At 36.4% G+C, this 16,455-nt stretch overlaps 1 protein-coding gene across 1 annotated transcript in view; it reads right to left on the reverse strand.

Annotated features, from left to right (window-relative positions):
- Positions 1-319: 319 nt before the first annotated feature.
- Positions 320-16,455, reverse strand: part of POGLUT1 (protein O-glucosyltransferase 1) — a 29,794-nt gene continuing 13,658 nt past the window's right edge. The window contains exons 5-11 of the mRNA XM_036743403.1: positions 16,194-16,315; positions 13,820-13,879; positions 9,124-9,223; positions 6,454-6,512; positions 5,835-6,002; positions 4,544-4,600; positions 320-3,444 (exon numbers count right to left, since the gene is read on the reverse strand). Of these exons, the coding sequence (XP_036599298.1) occupies positions 3,288-3,444; positions 4,544-4,600; positions 5,835-6,002; positions 6,454-6,512; positions 9,124-9,223; positions 13,820-13,879; positions 16,194-16,315 (723 nt within the window). The 3' untranslated portion in view covers positions 320-3,287. The remainder of the gene's footprint in view (positions 3,445-4,543; positions 4,601-5,834; positions 6,003-6,453; positions 6,513-9,123; positions 9,224-13,819; positions 13,880-16,193; positions 16,316-16,455) is intronic.

Raw genomic sequence — 16,455 nt, forward strand, 5'->3', positions numbered from 1 at the left:
AGTGAAACTTTAGTTTAAAATGTAAACCAATCTTAGCTCAAGGATAAAAAAAAAAGGCACTACATTCCCTTGCTGTAGTTTGCCAATTTTTATTTAGATCATTAAAATTATGTTTCCCTTAGGAGCTACTTAACTGTAATACACACAAGTGTATGCAGGGCTGTGAATGTATGAAAAAACATTTGTCAGACACTGTGCTCAGTACATGGGTTGATTGGTAACATGACTGAACACAACTTGACAGGCAGAAAGGAGGGAAAAAGGGAAAGAGTTGATAGAGCTACATATGGCGGCAACAGTCAACAAAACCTCAATTCCCTTTTAAAGGTAGAGTAATTTTGTTTACTTTTCACCTCAATATGATACCAAATATAGACACATAATGCTGGCTACAACATACACAGTGGTCAGGTAAAACTATAATTCTCAGAAATCCAGATTTTCCTTTCTGAATCAGATACACTAAAAGCCACCTTCTACATGTTTTGAAATGTTCCTTTAATTCACATTTAAATAGGTATGCTTCATTTGTGCACTAATTGTGCTATCACAGAGGGTAATAAAATTCTAAAAGGAACTTTTTTAAAAATTTAATTTTTTTAAAAAAACAAAAATCTATCTTAGCCTCCCCCTACATTAAAAAAATTTCCTTTTAATGAATGTGTGCAGTTAATAAAAATAAATTCCCATATTTGCAATGTCCAAAACATATGCTACATTCCTCACCATAAGTACATCACCTCTTTATTAGGTGATGGGAAGTATGCTTCATTATTGGTCTTTTAAAACTTCTGAATTAAACTTTCTATGAAAAATTGGCATGCTAGAGAGAGTTCTGAACAAATGGAATAAAGTCACTGATTTAATGTGACTGAATTTCACTTTGTTGTTATTATAAAACCAGCTAATGTTATAAAAACCAAAGAGGAAAAGGAAGAGAGCCAGAGGGAAAGAAGTGGAAGGTGAATGGAGGGAAAGAAATAAAGGTCCTGTATTAAAATGCTGGAACTAATTATGGACTCTCTTTTCTTTTAGGAAAACAGTGGGTGATCAGCTATTACATCTAATGCTTATCATTGAAAGGTTGAAGCATTAAAACACTAAGATTAGCACTTTAGAAAAGGAAAAAAATAAAAGGCTCTTTCTTCCCCAGTGACAACCAAAATCTTTGTTCCTAGTCTTTTCCACATAAAAGTATCACATTCTCAACAACAGGAGCAAACTTGAAATTGTAAGGCACATTCAAACTTAAGCCCCAATGACTATTAAATCAGTTCTGTTCAAGCATGTCACCTGTTTTACAAGGGCACTGGAACCTCACTTGGACAGAGTCCATAGACCAGATCACGTTGTAATTGACAACATCCTATATAGTATTATGGAATACAGTTTAAAAGATACAATTCTGTCTCATCTTTGCAGAGGCAGGATAGGGGTGACGATATTACTTATACTGGAAACATGGTTGATGTATTGGTTAGGCTAAATTTTTTTTCTTCTTTTTTTCTCTGTTACTAAGGATAACTTGTTGGGTAAGAGAGGTGGGGAGAGACATAACTGGAAATGAAGATGTAAAAATAAAATAAAAAATAAGATCAAAAGAGAAAACAAAATGCCCCAAAGTGAGTCTTTATGACAGTACTTCTTCAGTAGTCTGTCCTTATAGAAAAAAGGTCCAGAGACCTAGAGCTATACAATAAAAAACTTATTGTTCTAAATGTTGGCATGAAGGATCCTCAGAGAAAATGTTTTACTATGTGTCATCTCTGGGTATTTTTTTTTCTTTAAAATAAAGGGACTGGAGGAGGGTGTTGTGAGTAATGTGTTCCAAGACACCACACTCTGCTGGTTTAACCCTAATTTTTTCTCACCATGCTTCATTACACTGTGGAGGGATTCTTTAGAAATCTCACTATTATCTAAAAGTTTGGAGGTGGGGGTCGGAGGAAATCAGGAGTCCAACATGACCTTGCATTGAAATAAATTTTTTGCTATATAGAAGTGAGTTAGAGTAGGAGGTGTTACAAACCTCAGGTGGTGACATTTACTAAAGGGCATTATTGGTATTACCCACAAAATATACACTCATGATAACCCTTACTAGTGTCAATTCCAGTAAATAGAAGAGATTTGTTTTGCATATGTAGCTCCAGCTACCTTTTTATAAAAGATACAAATGTAGATGGCTTCTTGAAATTGTTTTGAAAGAACAAGTGTTTTCTTTTCTTGCCACAGCCTTTTCCTCTAAGGTTACCTTCTATCTACTGTGTATGTATCTTGTATGTACATATGTAACTATATATGTGTTATAAATGCTTTAAGGTAGGGCTTGTTTTTGCTTTTATTTATCTCCCCAGTGCTTAGCACAATAGCTGGCACATAGTAAGTGCTTAACAAATGTGTATCTGAATAAACTCAATAAAATGAGCTATGAGAAAACTAGGAATGGGATTAGAAGTCCAATTGCAATAATTAAGAACTGGTTCCATTCAACATAAAAATATAAAATCTTCCCCAAGTATTGAAAAATTTACATTTTTTTTAAAAAGTAAGAAGAAATTTCATGATAATAGTTTTACGTTTCTATGGACCTTTCAGGAAATGATTCCTAAGTATCTTATATACATCAGCTAAATTTAGCTAGTATGATCAACAGGAAAACAGCAGAATTCCGGAGACAGAACCTATTATGTTTCCAAATGGCAACTTGTTTGCTTTAGATAATGTACCCAAAAGGTCCAAAAAGACATTTTGCGTTTCACTGTGATCACAAATAATAACTAGCATGATTCTTACCTAGATAAGTAAAATGAGGCATAGTTTGTACAGAGCTAATCCAAAGACACAGACATAAAAAACTCATAGTCTGATTTTAGTCCCTATTTAACCTAAAGAAAAAAAATACTGCTTATATGATCATAGACTAGCGCTAGAAGAGACCTTCAAGGACATCTAGTCTAACACTTTCATTTTATAAGTAAGGAAACCAAGGCCTAGAAAGCTTAATAACTTGCCCAATGGAGCCAGGATTAGAATCCAGGTCCTCTGACTACAAATCTGGCTTCCAAGTCTGTGTTCTATTATTGTGTGACTCTGAGAGTCTGGCTCTTTCTAGAGTCTCTTATTGCAGAAAGATAAGGAAAACCAGTTATTTGGTTAGTATTAGAGTCTATAACATCCAAGTTACCACAGGCAAGTATAATCTCATTCAAATGAATGACATACTCTGCATTTTGTCATGAAGATATCCAAATTAAGTTGCTCTACCACAAGGATGATATTAGTTCTTAAAGTTCTGTTTTCAACGGCTTGGGGGAAATTTTGCTATAGTCTTTCTTTTTCTTCACTTTGTAGGACAAGGCTTTGGAATATTCAGTCAACAAAATCTTCCAGTAACAGGAAACGTCATCCATCTGCAAGTGGTTGATGATAAATTGTCGCCCCCTGTAGGTAAAAGTGATAGCAATGAAAAGTCAATTATTAATGGAAATTGTGAAAACTAATGTATCTAGACACATGTATTTGTAATAAGATTTTTAAAAAATGTTTTCTAAAAATCTGATGCCTAGGAAAGGCTAAACCTGGCACCTAGGCCAGCAAAGAAGAGGTTGCTAAGGACAGAACCAATGTGTTTTGCTTGTATTGTTTTTGTAGGATGGCCTTAATTTTCATTCTAAGACACACAAAGAAAGAGTTCTTCACTTTGTCTAAGAAAGGCCTTAACAGAGGTACACATTACTTCTTGCAACTTTCATTCCTCCAGTAAATTGCTCAATAGTAGTTTTTTCTTTTTTAAAGAAACATAAAGCTTCCTTGTTCTACTTCCCAAAACACAGGCTAGCTAGCTCCCTTGAATGAAAGTAAATCTTTATGAGACATGTCCATGACAACATCAAGACATATTTATCTAGAGCAAGGATTCTTAACCTGGTCTGTGGAGAGATTTCAGGAAGTCTATGAACTTGTGTGTAAAAAAAAAATTGTGTTTAAAAAAATTGCATCTTAATTTTCACTAACCTTTAACTGAAGCTTAGCTTTTCTTTCAATTATAAATGTAGGCAATAAACCTTATTTCATAGGCTTCACCAGACTGTCAAAAGGGTACGTGACACAAAAAAGATTAAGCACCCTTGATACAGAGCATTCTGGAAATAACAGGGTAGTAGTAAGCAAGGCAAGTTAAGAAGCATTTATTAAGCACTTACTATACGTTCCCAGCAGCGCTAAGTGCTGAGGATACAAATATAAGGAAAAAGAACGATGCTCCCTGCCCTCAAGAAGCATAAATATATTTTTGTTTTTTGGCAGGGAAACTGGGGTGGGTTAAGTGACTTGCCCAAGGTCACACAGCTAGTACATGTGTCAAGTGTCTGAGGCCGCATTTGAACTGAGGTCCTCCTGACCCCAGGGCCGGTGCTCTACTCACTGCACCACCTAGCTGCTCCAAGAAGCATACAGTCTAATCGGGGAAGGTAACACACAGAGGGAGCTGAAAAAGCAGGAGGAGGGTGGGAAATAGAAGAAATTTGGAAATAAAATTTACCTCTCAGCAATCTCTTGGGCTAGATCATCATTTTCCTTCACAAACTGTAGGAGTTCCCTAAAATGAAAAGAACTATATATGACTGGACCAAACATGGACAACACAGAGTTACTAACTCTAATGGAGGACAGGGATATTTAAAGATAACTGAAGGTCACAAATAGCTCTAGACTTGTGGGATATCAGGTGCTCTCCTTAAAGCAGGGATAGGGAAACATTTATCAAAGGCCATGAACAAGTTAAAAGCCACTTAATTTAGGGTAGCCATGGTTTTTCCTCCCAGAAATATAAAATGTTCAATTTACTTATACTGAAATAAAAGACTAGGGCATTTCAAAACTCAGTACTCAATAAATACAACAAATAAAACTATAATGCAATTTTGTCAATTAAATTGAGTTAATTTAATAATTATTTAATAATGAATTAATTAATAATAAATTAAGTTTAAGAGAGAGAAAAGAAGAAGCAAAGTGGGGTAAAGCTAAGAGATTGAAAAGAGAAGATTGAAACAATGAAGGGAGAGATAAGAGAAACAAGGAAGGATAGTAGAAGGGGCCAATAGGTTTTGAGGTAAACTCTTCTTTTATATCTTTCAAGTTGGGCTGTGGGTATCATGGTAATTTATCACTAATATCAGAAATTGTGATTAGCCTCAGGCCACTTGGAATCTTCCTTTATATAACAGGGAATCACTAATCTTACTTTTTAATTTTTCAAAACTTACTTTTGAAAAGCCTTATTTTTCCCATGGAATTCCAAAGGTATCATATAGATATGAAGGAATGATTTGGAGGTTTTTAGAAATTTACTTCGGGCCTTTTGAGGTATCAATTTGCAAGCTACATCTTAAAGTCCCTTTGACAATTTAAGATATCAGATTGGTGTGTGTTGGCTCTCTTAAGAAATTGGTGTTGGCCTATTTCACAATGCTTGAATGAATCTCTACTAGACTAAAATGTGCTCTTTTTGGCTGCAAGCTCCTTGAGAATAGAGATTGTTTCTTATTTATCTTTATACCCTTTTTAGCATCTACCTACAGTGCACTTAATATACATCATAGTGACTGATGAATAACTGAACAAATGAGCCAGCATCCTTTCTGTGGTCTCTGACTTTTCCTCCCACACCAAATCTAGTTTGGGTTCCAACAAGTGTTGTAGTGAAATAATATATATCTGTGACTCAAAACAGCCAAAATAAGAACTTGCATTAAAAAAAAAAATCCTTCAGAAATAAAAGGGAAAGGTAAAATCATTAGCAGCAAACTGATGTAACAGCAGCCCCATACCTGACATTGGAGAGGTCTGTATTGACTGGGATGTAGTGAACCCATGGCTTCAGCTGTGCATAGAAGAATTCTTGCCATTCCTCACCTACATGGAAGACTAGTGAGCCGCACAGGAAGAGGTGTTTGAACCGGAAACTTGCAGCTACGCCCCGAAAATTAAACAAGTATCTGAAAAAGAGAAAATTTGTACCAAATACTTCTGGCCACAAATGGCAACTTTTTTCTCATTTGTCTCTTTTCTTTTCTCCCATTCATCATGTCTTCCCTATTTTTCTTCTCCTTTTCCCTACTTCTATTTCTTAATTCTACTGCAGTCTCCCTTATTCCCTTTAGGTAGCTTTCAATTCTGGCCACAAACATAAGCTTTTCTTTAGCTCTCTATAAGATCAGGCCCCCATTTTTAAAATGGTCTGAGCAAATGTTTGCTTAAATTGTGGTCCAAAGGAGTTTTAGAACAGTTATTAGTAAAGATCTCCAACAACTTTATCTTATACTGTATGATTTTGCTCTTAAATTCCAGTCAGGTCTCAAGTATTAGAGCTGACTCATCAAGAATTAATGAATAAATCAATATTGGGAGAAATGAGAGATAAATGGTCATGTCTAACTGAGGCCTTACTTGTACTTGCAGTGATCCACAAGTGGGACTTCTTTAGCAGGTGGTTTTCCAAGAGTATCCTTTAAATTAGAAAGAAATGTTAAAAAATTAATTTCAATATAACTCATTTTTAAATAATTTCTGTTCAAAGGCTATGGATTGACAGTTCTTGAGTAACTGAGCTCCACTTTTTCAAATTCTTGACTCACAAAGACAACTGTGTAATCACAGTACTTTAAGGACATCAAAAAAAAGAACAGAAAATGGATGAGATTATACAGCTGCAGAAATAATCCACTAAAGGAAATAATGTGTAAGCAGTGATCTAATTAATTACAAAATCACTGTCATAAAGGTGATGCTCTGCCCATAGTCTAGAGAAGAGAGTCTAAAAGTAAAAATTTTCCAATGATTGTTTACCTAGGACTGCTAAGGTACGGTAGAGAGTGCTCTGATTCTGGATAACTAGTATTATTTCTTTAGATGAAATATCTCTGAAAGGGAGGCTAATTCATTACTTCCCTAGTTAACTGTAATTTAATGGAAATAATCCTTATTCTTAATTTGAAAAAAAAACCAGATTGTATCCATATAGTGCTTTAAGGTGTACAAAGCTCTTTCTTCATGATGACTTTGGGAAGTAGGAAGGCAAGGATGTAGATGAGGTAGGTAGTAGTATCACCATTTTACAAATGAAGAAACAACTACAAAGAGATTACTTACCCATGTTAGTAAGAGACAGAGAGAAATCAAAACCAAGCCTTTCTAACTAGATTAGGTATTCTTAACCCGGGGTCCACAAATAGATTTCAGGGGGTCTGTGAATTTGGAATGGGGAAAAAAATTACATCTGTAATTCAGTGTAATTTGTTTCCTTTATAATCCTATATATTTTATGGATTTAAAAACATGATTCTGAGAAGAGGTCCATATAGGCTGCACTAGACTGCTAAAGGGGTCGATGACACAAAAAAAGGGTAAGAATCACTGGGCTAGACCCAGTGCTGTTTCTATTAAATATATCATCTTAACAATATCTCACTCCTTTTGCTTACCAAATAACCATTTGGTCTCTGGAGTGCATTTACTCACCCAGAGGAAGAGAAGGTACTTGCACAGATAACTGGTACTGATTATCTTGCCAGATATTTCTTCCATCGCAAATTAGTAGTTCTGTTTTTCTTCTTAGTTTTAGGAATCTGATTTGTAACCTCAAAGTTGTTTTAATTTGCATTTCTTATTAGTAGTGATTTAAAGCATGTTTACAAAAGGTCATTTAATGTTTTGAATTATTCTGAAAACTAGTTCATAGTACTGGGGAATGGCCCTTAAGGGACACGTTTGTGTCAATTCCACATCACAGTTTTATCAGAGATATCTGATGCAAATGTTTTTGCCACTCTCAAATTCTCTTTTTATTCTTTCTGTTGGTTTTATTCATGCAAAAGCTTTTAAATTTCATATAACTAAAACTATTTTGGCTAAGAATTTTAGGGGAAGAAAGGTACGTCCTCTAATTCTCTTTAATTTTTTAATGATGTGACCTATTATATTGGAGTGGAAGCTTGGCATACTGGATAGAGTGCTGACCTTGCAGTCAGGGGTAGACCTGGGTTCAAATCCCACCTCAGATATTTAATAGCTGTATGACCCTGGACAATTCATTTAAACTCTTTCCACTTTAATTTCTTCATCTGTCAGATGAGGATAACAACAGCACAGGGTCATTGTGAGGATCAAATGAGATAATATAAAGTGTTTTGCAAACCTTAAAGAGCACTATACATTACCTATTTAATTACTCAGGGTGTATATCCACTGGAAGCTTATTGTCACAGTATAATATAAATGCTGATCCAAGCCAAAGTTCTTTCAAACTACCCTACCCCACCCAGGTTTCCTAGTAGTTCTTGTCCAAAAAGGGAGTCCCTTCTCTATGATTTATGTCCCCAGCTTTATCAAATATTGGGCTGTTTGCAAATATAATTGTTTCTTGCTTACGTAATCTGTACCACTGATCTCCTTTTCTGTTTTATAACCAATTTTAATTAAATACAGCTTTACAACACAATCTGAACTTTGGTCAATACTATGTTCCCTTATATTTGTATTTTTTTCTCATTACTTCCCTGGAGATTCTAGACCTTTTATTCCTCCAAATGAGAGTGACACGTAAAAGGAAGATAATTTTAACTATAGCGCCTCCTTGTTGGTGACCCACGTACTTTATCATCAGTATTCTGGAATCTTGGATCATTGCGTTGACCAGAGTTCCTAAGTCTTTTAAAGTTGCTATTTTTCTTTATAATGGTATTGTTATTGTACTCTCCAGATTGTGCTCACTCTACTCTACACTGGTTCACACAAGTCTTCTCAGGTTTCAAAAGATTCCATTTACCTGTCATATTCTAGCCAGTGTTTCTCCAAGGAATTAGAAGCTTTCCTGGCAGACAGTATCAACATCATTTTGATAAATGAAAGCATGTATAGGACATACACTTTCATTCTATAATAAAAGCTACCAGGAATAATGCTGATTTAACTTGCAGTGTTAACCAAAAAATAGTCTCCATACTGGCGATTGCTAATATATGAAACGGTCTCCATCTTCACCCCACCACCCAAAGAAAATCTAGCTTGGAATTCCATGCAGAGAACATCATCCAATGCACTATATCTGTCAATAATTACTTTCTCAGATTTCCAGGCCTGATTCTTAGTGTACTCTGCATCAACGAGTCCTGGGTTTTCCCGAGATAGAAGAATTAGGGGATCTCGTTCTGGACTTGTCCTATAAAAGAAACAGATCATACAGAGGCCTCTGAAGTTCTCCATGATGACTACTAGAGAGTAATAAAAAATAATATGCCATTTATATAGCATTTTTAAACAGCTTATATACATTAATTAGGATAATTGCACCTATTTCACAGGGTTATTGTGAGGATCAAATAATATATGTAAAATGCTTTGCAAACCTTAAAGAGTTACACATGTTAATATTATTATTAATAAGATAGTTACTCATTATCTTGAGCCTCATACAATCTTGCAAGGGAGGTATTGCAAGCATGGTTATCCCCAGTTTACAAATGAGGAAAACAGGTTAATTTTAATTAATTGTATTTCTTAAAAAACTTTAAAACAAAATCTAAATGGCTTTTTATTTGTGATCTTTGACAAAGCTCACTATTCCTGTTATATTAGTTGTTATAATCAAGGAAGTACTAAACAAGCCTCTTTTTCCTCCTTGCCTGTGTCTTGAACATGAGGATGAAAAGTGATGTTATTACCACTGAACTTCCCAAATAGCTACATGGCTGCTTCATTTATTCAGACGTGAAATTCTTATTTGGTAGAACCAATCAATAAGTCCCTATTAAGTCCCCACTGCTATCAGGCAGTGTGCTGGACATGGGGATACATACAAAGAAGAAAACATTCATTTCTCAGAATCAGTTTTAGTCTAGCTTCTGCCACTAACTCAACAACAAGTTACCAGTTGGGCAAGACATGTCTCATCTCTGAGCCTCAGTCTGACTCATCTGAAAAATAATCAATTTATATTAAATTATATCTCAGCTTCTCTTCAGCTCTGACATTCAGTGGTTTCCAAATGAAAATCTGTATAGTACCTTTACTACATATGACTGAATTTCAGAATAAGAAATATCTACTATACCTCTATCTGAACAGGAAAGTCAGCTCTATGACATCTCTGACAAGTGTTTATCCAAGCTCAGCTTGATGACCTTCAGTCACAGAAAATCCGGCATATTCCAAGGCAGCCCACTGCACTTTTGGATGGTTCTAATTATAAATAAGTTTGTCCTTATATGGAGCTGAAGTCTGCTTCTCTGCAATGCTCACCTGCTAGTCCTAGTCCTGCCATCAAGGACAAAAAAGATCAAGTCTAGTCTACTACAAAACAACTTCTCATCTCCAGATGAAAATCGCCTTAGTTCCTTCAACCACTGCTCACATAGCATGAGCTCTAAAATGCCCTAACCAACCTGACTGCCCTCCTCTGGATGTGCTCCAGTTTTGTCAATGTCTTCCCTATAGTGTGGCACCCAGAATGAAACACAATACTACCAGAGTGGTTTGTCCAGGGCATGGTGCAAAGGGACTTTTGCCGCATTCATTTTGACCTTGTGCCTCCCTTCAGTTAGTCTAAAAGCACGTTAGCTTTTTTGGTTGCCAGCTCACTTGTTGACCTGCTGAGTCATCAAATTCAAGTTTGGCCCTCAGATCTCTTTTATTTGAATTGCTGCCTAGACATAGCTTCTCTCCACTTATCCCTGTGTTTGAGAAACTGACTTTGTAATATCCAAGTGTAAAATTATGAATTTATCCTTATTATATTTCATCTTCTTGTATTCGGCCTAAGCAGTTAGATGATGTTGTGGATACAGTGCTAGACCTGGAGTAAGCAAGACCTGTGTTCAAATCAGGCCTCAGACACTTACTAGCTGCAGGACCCTGGGCAAGTCACTTCACCCTGTTTGCTTCAGTTTCCTCATCTGTAAAATGAGCTAGAGAAGGAAATGGCAAAACAGTCCAGTATCTTTGCTGGGAAAATCCAAAATGAGGTCATGAAGAGTCAGACATGACTAAAACAACTGAACATTCAGCCTATCTTCTAGTTCATCTAGGTGTTTTTGGATCCAGACTATCATCCCATATGTTCATTAACTTTTGTGGCTTTGTGTCAATGGCAAATTTGATGTTTGCCTTCTATGCCTTTATCCAAATCCTTGATTAAAAAATGTTGAATGACACAGGACCAAAGAGGGATTCACTTCTGGAAAAAATTTCCCCGTGTTGACAATCACCAAACAATGATTATTCTTTGGGTCTGATCATTCAACTAACTTCAAACCCACCTTATTATTATCTAGTCCAGGGGTGGGGAACCTGCAGCCATATGTGGCCCTCTAGGTCAAGGGACTGAATTCAAACTTCACAGAACAAATCCCCTTAATAAAAGGATTTGTTCTGTAAAACTTGGACTGAGTCAAAAGGCCACACCCAAGGACCTAGAAGGCCACAAGCAGCCTAGAGGCTGCAGGTTCCTCATCCCTGACTAGTCCATGTATCTCAACTAGTACACAAAGATGGCATGAAAAACTTTGTCAAATGCTTTGTAAAATCCAAGTGTGCCGTATCCATGGCAAGAGTTTCCAAAATGAGTTCTATGGGCTGACTCCAAGGGGTTAACCAGTTGGAGGCAGAAGGATGGGCTGCATCTCACTCTCCTCATAATAGGCAATTATGGGGCTTGTCTCCAGTACAATCACCTCTTACTCTTATCTACTCCTTGACTGTCTCCTCTCTATGCAGTGCAAGCTCTCCTCTTGTCCTCTTCTGTGTCTGCGCTGGCCCCTCAGGGCAGTTATAACCCAACTGCCACCCTGGTACCCAGAGCAGCATCTTTGTAGGTACCGATGGGAAAATTCCCCCCTATCCTGAACCCCACATCCCCTAGTGGATGCAACAAGGCACCTCTCAAAAGGGAGGCTCTGCAAAACATGGCAATGATTAGTGAATTCTAGCTTCATCTCATCTCTTTTCATTGTGGGTGGGACAGAATGGGTCTCACAGGATAAGAAGGAACAAGTGGACTGTGATCTTTGTATGTAATGCAATCTGTGATTATGTACTCATTATATTATCTCCACCCCCAATATGCCCCTCTTCCAAACTTCACTGTTACTGTTCAGAGCACCACTATACTTCCAGAAACCCAGGTTCACAACCTCAGTGTCTTCTTGGAGTCCTCACTTTCTCTCATCCTACTAGTCAGTTACCCAAATTCATTATCTCTAGCTTCACAGCTCTCAAAAGTCCCTGTTAAGCTACTCGCACAGCCACCACCCAAGTTTAGGCCCACATCCCCTTGCCCAGACTACTGTATTATAAGAGCCTCTTAAACTGATGTCCTTTTCCTCAAGTCTCTCCTCTCGTCAGTCCATCCTCCATAAAGCTCACATGATGATTCTCCTAAAACATGGATCTGATGGTGTCCCTGCCTTACTCAATAAACTCCAATGGCTCTCCAGTAGCTCTGCAATTAAATGCATCATCTTTATCTCAACTTTTTAATTTATATTATTGCATAAATTGTATAAGGCACATTATTTGTAAAAGTCAAGTATGCTATATCTTTGGCAGTGGTAAAGTGAGGGAATATATACACATACTTTGTAAATAAGTGTATATATATATATATATATATATATATACATATATATATATATATATATATACACACACACACACATTCTTAATAACAGCTAGCATTTATATGGTGCTTTAAGGTTTGCAAAGTGCTTTACAAATATCTCATTTGGTCCTCAGGACAAACTGGGAAGTAGGTGCTATTATTATCCCCATTTTACAAGTGAGGAAACTGAGGCAGGCAGTGGTTAAGTGACTTGCCCTAGGTCACATAGCTGATAACTCTCTGAGACAGAAGTGAGCTCAGGTGCTCCTGACTCTAGGTCCAGTGCTCTATTCACCATATCACCTAGTTGTGTGTGCGGGGCAGGGGAGGGGGGAGTGGACTGAGATGGGAATTTCCAAAAAGTTTGTTCTGATAGGGGTATGCTATCAAAAAAGTTTGAAAATCAATGAATTATGACATTTCCATAGCTAATAATAACCCTATTAAAAGCAGAAAATGAAGTTAGGCATGACTAGTTCTCAAGCTAAATGCTCACAAACCATTAGTACGTTCTACAATTTTGACTAGAATTAAAATCAAGCTCAGTGGCCTATAGTCTGAAGACTGAAAAATCAGGATGTTTATCCTTAAGGTACTGTCCTTCCTACCTCTCCTATTTGTTTGGTAACAGCATGTGAAATGACTGGCAGAACGATGTAACAGAAGGAGGGCAAGCTATTTCATGGTGATGACTTTGTTCTCCTATTAGGGTACAATTTTAAGGAACATCTGTAATAAAATGAGAGGTGTCTATTTTATGCATAAGAGCATCCATCACATAAGGATATGCCCTTTTCCTCCCATCCTTCAAAACCAACCAAAGATGCGAAAGGCCACATGCTGAATATGAAAACCTTGTAGGGGAAAGCCAATAGCGGTCCACTTCAAATTCCTTTTTATAAAAGTGCCCACGTGGTCAGGGCTAAAGTGATACCTTTTTTAATTTCAGCTTCCTCTGCATTAAATGATGGGGTTGGACTAGATACTCTCTAGGTTTTCTGCCAGTTCTAACACTCTATGATTTAATGTTTATTTCTTCTCACAGGGTTTGAATTTACCTTGGATTTATAATGCCTACAGGCATGCTTTATTTCTTCTCTGAAGCTGTATTATCTCCTGACGTAACTTGAAAGACTCTTAGATGCCAGTAAGCATACTCACCTAGATCCTCTGAAGTACCCTCTGGATACTTTCTTTTCCCATGGCCACTTCTCTGCAGACCTAAAATATACACACGCCAGTTAAATATGGCTGTGTCACCCCTCTGTGGAAAACCCTTCAATGGCACTACTGAGGAAAATGAGAATCCCTTACCCCAGCATTCAAAGCCCTCTATAATCTGGTACCATCCCCTCTTTCCAGCTTTATCTCATACTACTACTCTATGTATACTCTATGAGTATAAGAGACTAAACTGTTTGTTTCCCCCACACACACTCTGCATGTTTCCATTTATAGGTTTTTCTCACACTCTTTCCTGTTCTGGGAATTCTCTATCCCTCCTTACTGCAGAACAAAAACTTTTGGTGATTATATATCTCTAAAATTATAAAGCAGATAAGAAATGATGAGCAGAATGGCTTCAGAAAAACCTGAGAAGACTTAAATGAACTGATACAAAGTGAAGTGAGCAGAACCAGGAGAACATTAATAAAGTAATAATAGAAATATTATAACAACAATCAACTGTGAAAGACTTAGCTGCTCAGATCAAGACAATTATCTGAGATAATTCCAAAGGACCCATGATGAAAAATGCTATCCACCTCCAAAGAGAACTGATGAATTAAGTTTAGACTGAAGCATACTTTTTTAACTGTATTTTTCTTAGGGGTTTTTTTTGGTGTGTTTTCTTTTGCAACATGACTAATATGGAAATATGGTTTATATGACTTCACATGTATAATTGATATCATATTGCTTGCTTTTTCAATGGGTGGGGGAGGGATAGGAAGGAGGAAGAGAATCTGAAACTCAAATTTTTTAAAGTGAATATTAAATTTTTTTAACATGTAATTGGAAAATATTTAACAAAATAAATAAAAATGTATTTTAAAAAATTATAAAGTAGGTTAATGAGAAAATATACTTTGACAAAAAGATTAATTTTCTATGCTTTAGTATATGTTCTATACTTTTTAGTAACATTACAAATAATAAAAAATATCAAATAGTTTTAAGACAACTATTTGTATTAAAAGACATGAAGAGACCACATGCTTATGGAAGAGATGGTAAACAGTGTCAAATACCTGGGATAAATTAAGGAAGATAAAGAATTAAAAAGATCACTGGATTTGGTATGAGTAGGAGGTCACAGATGAGCTCAGAGTAGTTTCAACAGACGGAAATCAGACAATAGAAATAAACAGTAAAGACAGAATTCTGTTTTCAAGAGAGGGAAGAGAGGAGAAAAAAAGTGGTAAGGAAATGGACATAGTGAGTAGAGATAAGGTTTTCATGAAGTTTCTCAGGAAAGGAGGGGAGACAGATTGGACAGTAACTGGAAGGGGTAAAAAAATGCAAGGAAATTTTTTTTGAGGTTTGTTCATTTGGTTTTTGGAATTGAAAAGACTTAAACATGCTTGTAGAAGCAAAGGAAGGAGGCATTAGAATGTAAATTTTAGAAGGGCAGGGACCTTGTCTTTAATTACTATTTTATATCTCTCCTAGTAACTTTCACACTCTGCATACACTTCATTGCTTGGCAAATAGTAGCTGATTAAACAATGTTTACTGAATTGGATTGAACACAGGGTCATCAGATGAATAAACTGAACCATTCTTGCTTTATTGAGTTTCCAAAAAGTAACTAACCTACTCTCTCCATCACAAAATATCTATAGTTTTTTACCCTAAAAGTGGCTTTTCCTCTTTCTCAGAAAAAAGCGACAGAATGTTGAACAAAATATGGCATGAAAATGTAGTAAACTATTACTGCACTGTAAGGATAAGTATGAGGAATTCTGAGCAACATGGGAAGGGTGGTATGAAGTGATACAACGTGAAGAAAGCAGAGCCAAAAGAACAAAACGCACAAAGACTGCAACAAGTGAATAGCCTAGACAGGCAACAAAATTCTGGTCAATGTTACTACCAACCACACTGTCAAAGTTAAAGGTCACATCCCTCCTTCTGTTAACAACTGAGAAACTAAGAGCTCTTCATGGAATGTACTTCAGAAGGAGCTGGGCGGTGGGGGTGGGGTGAGGAGGAATATTTGCTCTGTTGAAACAATGTATTAACAAATTAAAAATAGAAGGTAACAAAAGTTGTTAGATAAATGTAAATACTGGAAATTTCATTATTATTCTAAAATATGGCCAAATGTGCAATAAATGCCCACAGACTAAGTTGGCATTTTGATATACTGGCAAAATAGGGTAAAAACCCAAGTCACATTACATGTAAATACTGCCTTGGATAAAGCTCCCTGGTTATGACTTCTTTCTAAATTATTCATTTTTGTCTTCTTAGCTATAGGTTCTGCAAAGGAAAACGTAAGAGTGAAAATATACCTCTCTGAAAATCCTACCTTGCAAGATCTTCTCTTAAAAGATCCCATCGCCCGAGACCCGTAGGATAAATTGGCCAAACAGCAGGTCCCCCTTCCCAAAATGTCCATGCAGGATACATGATATCATGGTACTCAGAGGTCTTCAACAGAAACATAAAAATCACTCTCAAATGATCTTGGGATGAAGTGACAAGAACCCAACTATAGTCATTTTCACAAGTTTCCCAACAAGGTCTTCATTTTTTCGAGTTTTCCTTTGATCCAGAAATTCTGTTGCCCA

The sequence above is a fragment of the Trichosurus vulpecula genome, chromosome 2, assembly GCF_011100635.1.
Source record: "Trichosurus vulpecula isolate mTriVul1 chromosome 2, mTriVul1.pri, whole genome shotgun sequence".
Lineage (NCBI taxonomy): Eukaryota > Metazoa > Chordata > Mammalia > Diprotodontia > Phalangeridae > Trichosurus > Trichosurus vulpecula.